At 28.9% G+C, this 7,079-nt stretch overlaps 1 protein-coding gene across 1 annotated transcript; it reads right to left on the bottom strand.

The window, feature by feature from the left end:
• Nucleotides 1-314: 314 nt before the first annotated feature.
• LOC111690900 (homeobox protein Hox-D9b) lies at nt 315-6,246 on the bottom strand. The gene is made up of 2 exons (XM_023453493.2): nt 4,586-6,246; nt 315-1,211 (listed from the first exon to the last, which is right to left on the bottom strand). Exons 1-2 carry the CDS (start codon nt 5,556-5,558, stop codon nt 766-768), a joined length of 1,419 nt encoding a protein of 472 aa, XP_023309261.1. The 5' UTR covers nt 5,559-6,246; the 3' UTR covers nt 315-765.
• Between the last annotated feature and the right edge of the window lie 833 nt (nt 6,247-7,079).

The raw sequence follows: 7,079 nt of genomic DNA, 5'->3' as shown, positions 1-7,079 counted from the left end.
TAGCTAAACATCAAATAAACTCCCGTTTAACAACATATTGTAATTGATTTAATCTCCCCATTTAATTCATTTACTACAATATTTTAATCCCTTTTAATAATAAAAAAGAAACCGAATTATTTCATATTTTTTTAATTATTTGTTTTAAAGTTTTTTGTTTTATGATATTCTTTTTAGTTGTTACTTTTAATATTTTGTTTAATATTTTTCTTATTCTAAGATATATTTACAATCATTATTTTAAAAATTATTAATTAAAAGCTAAATAAAAATTAAATTAATAATACAAAGAATTTTATTTTAGTTTTTGTTGAGATATTTTTTCTATACATTAAAACTATATTAATTACATTTTAATTAACAAAAGAAATAAATTAAATTATATTACAATATTATTTACAAATTACTTTTATTAAAAGTTTTCATGCCTGCTGAAGCTTAATACTCTCTCTAGAGCTTAAACGTTTTGTTTTTATTTGTTTGTTTTCATGCTCAGTTGTTATTTTGCTCATTTGCTGTCTTGCTGCTTTCTTTGGTGTTTCAGAGTTTAAAGTTCTTTACTCTTTGTCTGTTGTTGTTAAAGGAATGATTTGTTAAAGATTTTGTTTTAATGAAAACCTTTAATGTAAATTGCATTATTTTCAGCAATTTTAAAGGTTTGTTGGAAAGAGTGCGTTTAATTTAAAGATTTATATTGCTCCCTCTCTTTGTTTCATTTGGTTTTTGGTACTCAAACCTATTTTTGAGCAATGCTAGCAGACGTTTTCATTTCTGAGGAGACAGAGTTTGCAGTGAGCTGGTAGGGGCATGTCCTGTTACTACAGGCATCATGCCAGCAGCTGCTGCTGCCGCCAAACCCTCCATTACAGCAGCATCAGGATGTAAAGGTTTTTTCTTTAGTATACTTAGATCATTGACATTTTCCAGAAACGATTTATGACCCGAGAATACCTTAACACTTTCAAAATCTTTTTTCAATTCCTCAATATCACGCTTTTGTTTTGCTCGACGATTTTGGAACCAAGTTATCACTTGAGCATTTGAGAGTCCTAACGAAGCAGCAATTTCATCACGATCTGCTGGAGACAGGTACTTTTGATATAAGAAACGTTTTTCCAATTCAAAGATTTGATGATTGGTGAAAGCGGTGCGAGATTTGCGTTTCTTTTTAGGTTGTGGCCGATTTGAGAAGATATCCAAATGGGATTTGTCTAAAATGAGAAGAGAGAGAGAGGAATAAGGGAATTAGTAAGTTTTAGTAATTAATTATTAATATATTTTATATTTTTTTTAAATATTTTCTTAATGATATTAATTTTATGCATTTCATTAAGGAGAACTGAGGGCGTTACTAGTTAAATAATAATGAGTTTTAATAATTATTAATTTGTTAAGTATAAATGTACTTGAAATGTTGTCATTGTTAGTGGAAATTATTAAGAGTTATTCAGTCTGTTTGTATTAACTATTTAAAGCTATTAATACTAATTAGCAAATGTTTTACTTCCTTAGCTGAATACCCCTAATCGATAAATTCCTTCTTAATTATATTTCCAATTACATTAGACAATAAATTTACACTTGCCAGTAGTTGCCTGTTATTTGCCATATTTTGTTAATAATTATTATTAGTTTTCCTACATTTATTATTTATCAATTGACAAGTGATTAATGTTTATGCCGTTACAACTGCTGCTGCCGCTGTTGCATTAAATGTAATTAATTAACTTTTGATTTAATGTCAATATCTTTTCATATTCAACACATTCGGCTGTTCGTTTCTGATTAAAGACTCGACGTTAGCTGTTTAATGTTTTGTAAACTTTAAGCTTAAGGCTTTGTTTTTTCTTGGAAATCTTAAAAAAAGTCATACAAGTGTTTAATGTGTTCATCTTGATTAATTTTTTGGGATTTTTTTAAGTAACGTTTTTTGTTGCTTGTTAAATTTTTCTAGAGGAGGTGATACTCTTCTAAGTCTGTTTAAATTTGTTTTGTTTTCTTAATTTATTTTATTATTATAGTTCAATATGGCTTTGTTTTGTGGACTTTAAAAGCGGCTTTAGATCAAAGCTTTAAAAAACCATAGTTGTTTAATAAACTGATTTCTTTTGTTGTTGTTGTTGTTTTGGCTACCGTTTGATTTGATTACTCGCTCAGTTGGTATGTGTCGAAGAGCTGGTTTTCACTTCACAAAACAGCTGGAATTTTTTTTAGACTAAAAAGGTTTTGATTTTCAATATTTGTACAGAATAGTTTATTTTTTTTATTTTTATGATTTTGTTAAAGATCAACTTTTTTTTGTGAAAAATGTAATAAAATTGTTAATTACTGTACAACTGAATAGAATATCAATTTTTCGGAAGTCCTATCATAGGACTTATTTGGTTTGTTTTATAAACCATTTATGTTTATGAATCTAGGGTTTTATTAAAAAAAAAGAAAGCTTTTAGCTGAAGTATAAAATAATCTGGTACTTTTACAAAAAGTACTTTTTTGTGAAAAAAGTACATAATATTTAAATTAACATATAAAATGTTAACTTTAATGTAATTTTTATTAAATTAAAAATTTTTGAAAACCCACAAAATTTAAAATCCTTTTTTATCTTTCTAGCTGCACTTTGACCTTTATCTTAAACTAGTTTTCTAAAACATTTATCCCTTACAAAATTCCCTTAATCATTGAAGACATTTGTGTTTTTCTTTTACGTAATTTAAAACCTCTTCGAGTACTTTTCAAAAGACAAAACAAATACTTGTTCACAACTAAGTATTATATACCCTCCTTAAAACAAAACTCTTCTATACTCCCCTTTGCCTTCTTAACTAATCTAAGGCATTAACTAATTTATGTCAAGTACACATACTTAAGTACTTTTCTAAAGGTTTTCTCGTAAAAAAGGAGTTTTGTTTAGGTTTGTATTGTCACATGTCTGACTAAATGTCAATAAAATAAATACAATTTGAAATTTGATTACAAGTCCTTAGTAGTGTTTTAAAAGATATTTAATAATGATAAATATGTAAATGTAAAAATTAAATTTAATATTCTTAAGAAAACACTTGTAAACATTTGTTTTAAAATGTTTTAATTTTTCTTTTCAATTCTTGGAATTGTTTATCTTTTTTAGGAGCCTTAATGTCTGGTGAGTTTTAATATATGATTTTTTTTTAATGTTTTATGATAATTTTTTTTTATATTTCTTTATAAAATCATAAATTTTAATATAGATAATTAAAATATTTCTCATTTAATATTTTTTTGTGTTTTTTACAAAATTCTCTGGGGTATAACGTGATAGTACTTAGTTTAAACAAGAATAAAAAATTCTGTTGAAATTTTCATTTTTGTAAGTAATTGATTTGTGTTTTGTGTAGAAATGTAATTTATTTTGTAAAATGCACAAAAATGTCATTAACATGTCACATTCTTTACAATAGTCAATGTCATTATTGTTATTTAGCAGTTAAACTAATTTTTGTTTTTGTTTTAAGTTTTTATTAACTTAAAAAAAGAAAAACTAATTATTTGTTATCTAGTTTTTAAGAAAATTACAATTTCAATAAATTTCAAAATATTAGAAAAAAATATTGTAAAATAACTCAAATCGCTATTTGGTATAAAACGAATAAGTTTTAGCTATTTATACAGTGCGTAACAAAAATGTTTAACATTATAATTAATTTTATTTAATTTATTTAATATTTTCTTGCTTTTTGTTTAAAATATTTGTTTTGTGTATAAATTTCAAATATTTCATGTCATTTTATAAATTTCAAAAAATGTGATATATATTTTCTGTTAGCTTTTTGGTTTTAATTTAAATTGTTTAAATATCTTTATTTAAGCAATTAAATTAAGTTATTTATCAGTCTTAATATGATGTTTTTTATGTTTTTTTGTTAAATTTAAATTAGCTGTCAAGTAAACAGCAAAAGGTAAATGGCATTGTGTCTTATTTTTTGACATTTCTCATTTATTTTTATAGATCATTATTTTTTTATCTTAATTTTGTGCGTTGATCAAACACACACACAGACACATCGGCTAATGTTATTTTAATATTAATTAATTTAAAATTACATTTATCACAAGTGTTGAGGTATAAAATGTGTAACCAAAAATCTTTAACATTAAATTTAAATAAAATTAACATGATCAAGACATATGAAAACCTAAAGATAAATAAAGTTTGAAAAGAGCTTAAAGCTTTATTGTAGAAATTGAAAGGTGATGAGCTTGTTTAAAGTCTTAAAATTATCAACTGAACAAAGTATGAACTTTCGTTAAATCATTGTTTACTTGCTTTTAAACTAAATTTAATGGAAGTTTTCAGTGTTTCAAAGCTCTTGCACAACTTTCGTTCAAGTGCTTCAAGCTTTTGTTGAACCATTATAAACTAGTATTGAGCTTTAAAGCTTCTTATTAAACTATGTTAAAGCTGCTTCTAAAGCTTTTCAATTAGATAATTATTTTTAATCACTTTAATTTTTTTGAAAAACTCACTTTAGTAACTCTACAAAACCGAGTTTGGAAAACATTATTAATATATAATATAATAGCTTAAATTTATCTAACAACCTACCTTGTTCTTCATCAAAATCTTTGGTGGTCATTTGAAACAATGCATCCAAAGGAGTGCCATTAGGTTTCGTTTTACCGCCACTGCTAGAGGAGGCTGCTGCACCATTAGACGAGCCATTAGCTCCACTAGCACCACCATTACTACTATTATGTTGAGATCTTTCTTGTGAGGATTGAGGAGAATGGCGTGTATGTAAATCACCCGATGAACGATTTATTTCCGGAGAACAACAATCACTGGCAGCTGAACTACTACGTTCACTACCACTTTCAGAGGGAATAATATCCATGCCATTCATATGTCTTAACAATTGGGCCTGAGCATTGAAGTGTTCCTGCAATTGGCGATGATAATCCAAAGCCAATCTTTGTTCATAGTGCAGCAAAGCGGAGGGTATGAATGGTCTTACAGGCATGGGACCCAATAAATGATCCCAGGGTCTTACCACATGAGCTGAACCAGGTAATAACATGGCCGCTGGATGAGCTCCCGTCACGATATCCAAAGGTTCTGTGCGGGGCTGTAGTAAACCTGTAGAGGTTCTTTGTGTGGCGGTGGGAGGTGGTGATACAGAAGAGCTATCACGTTTTTCATGACCCAATATATCGGCTATGGAAAAACTTTTAACACCCTCCAGGTTGGATTTTGTATTGCCGGTATTAGAGTTGGAATTCTGTTGTTGCACTGGACTGGGAGATCTTTCTTTACAACTTTCCGCATCTGCGGACATTCTTAAACGTTTTAAAGGTTGAAAATATTCCTCTGGCACATTACCGACGGCAGCGGCACGTGTTAAACCAGCAGCAGCAGCGGCGGCCACTGCATGTTGATGCTGTAAGATTAACTGTTGTTGCTGATGCAATAAATCAATGGCAGAGCGATTTTGTGTTTGGGGCAAAGGGCTGGGGGCACCGCCCACTGAAATTTCAGATTCTGCAGGACTGGCGGGACGCATGGTGGGTGGACAAAGCATAGTCTAAGAACTATACTAAGTTCAAAGGGGAATTTGTTTGTTAAAAAAAACACTTAAACAATTTAACACAGTTTTTATTTTTATATAATTATTTTTGGTTTAATTTTTTCTTTAATTAATTGTTAATAAATAATTAAAAATTATTAATATATTTTCTTTTATATTTGTAATACACTTTAAGTTTTTTTCTTTAATTTACAAAAAACACACGACCGTTTTAACGTCTTGTCTCGTTTACTGTTCACCACATACTAAAATCAATCAAAGCGCAATCATTGCTCAATTTGACTCAAGTCTTATTCTCTTTGTGTTGCTCACAATTTGTAACAGTTTTTTTGTTGTTGTTGTTATGTTGTTTGATTTTATAAATGTATTGGTTATTGTTTTTATTATTAATGTTATATGATCTTATTTTCTTGTTAACACTATGCTCGAATATTTTCTCTTTAGAGAAAAAAAACTATAATCAACTAACGAATAAACACGATGATGTTTGTGTATATATTGTTAATAATAATGATGATATACGACAATCAGTTACAATTTTCGAAAAGTTACATGAAGAAAAAAACCGAAAAAATCCAATAGAGTAGGACCTTTCCACTCGATGTTTCACAGTCAACTGTTCGAAACTAGATTGAAGATTGCTAACTAGACAAGTTGATTTTCTTGTTTTGGTTTTTTTTTCAGTTTTTTTCTCATTGTTGTTGTTGTGTTGTTTAGCAGCAGACATTTGGCTGTATGTATGTTTGGTAGAATGGGTATGAACATGCTGTTGTTGTTGGTGGTGGTTGTTAGTTTATAAATGTGGTTGTTTGTTTGTTTGAATGTATCTAGAAGTTAGTTTGAGGTTGTTAGCTGCTGCTGGCTGCTCTGGCACGTTAAGGTTTAAATATTCGTGTCTTGTTTGTCGGTGGTTAAACTTAGGACGTCATTTATGTATCTCGAACATTAACACACACACTCATTCATTCAGTCAGTCAGTCCACTAACAGGCAGGCAAGGCTGGTAATCAAATCTCATATAACCACCGAACAAAACGAACGATAAGCAAACAGCGTAAACAACAGCAACAAACAAGCCTTAAACTAGCATAACAACACAACATACAAACACACTTACAACTCATACTAAACCAAAAACAACAAACACATTGTTAAGCCTAAGAAAGAGAACGACAGTGAATAAAAAAAATTATTTATGTTTTAACTTCCACATGATAGAAACGTTCAACCACTAACATATTTCCGTTTCCCCCCACTAAAAAACAACAAATTCTTTTGTTTATTTAAACTCTTACACACACTCTTTCTCTCTCTTATACCTATTACAAATTTCACATCAACCTATTGCTGTGCTCTTCTGTTGTGTTCTCTCCGAAAAAAAGGCGTTGAAAAGCCCACCCACCAATCATTGCTGATTGTTAGCACAATGGTGGTTTAAAGCTTGTAACGGTAATTATGGCGATCATCATTAAAAACCTTAAAAAGTTTATACTTTAATGTTGTTGTTTTTGTGCTG

This window comes from Lucilia cuprina, chromosome 4 (genome assembly GCF_022045245.1).
Source record: "Lucilia cuprina isolate Lc7/37 chromosome 4, ASM2204524v1, whole genome shotgun sequence".
Taxonomy (NCBI): domain Eukaryota; kingdom Metazoa; phylum Arthropoda; class Insecta; order Diptera; family Calliphoridae; genus Lucilia; species Lucilia cuprina.
Note: the sequence above shows the minus strand (reverse complement) of the source record. Positions and strands in the feature narration are given on the sequence as shown.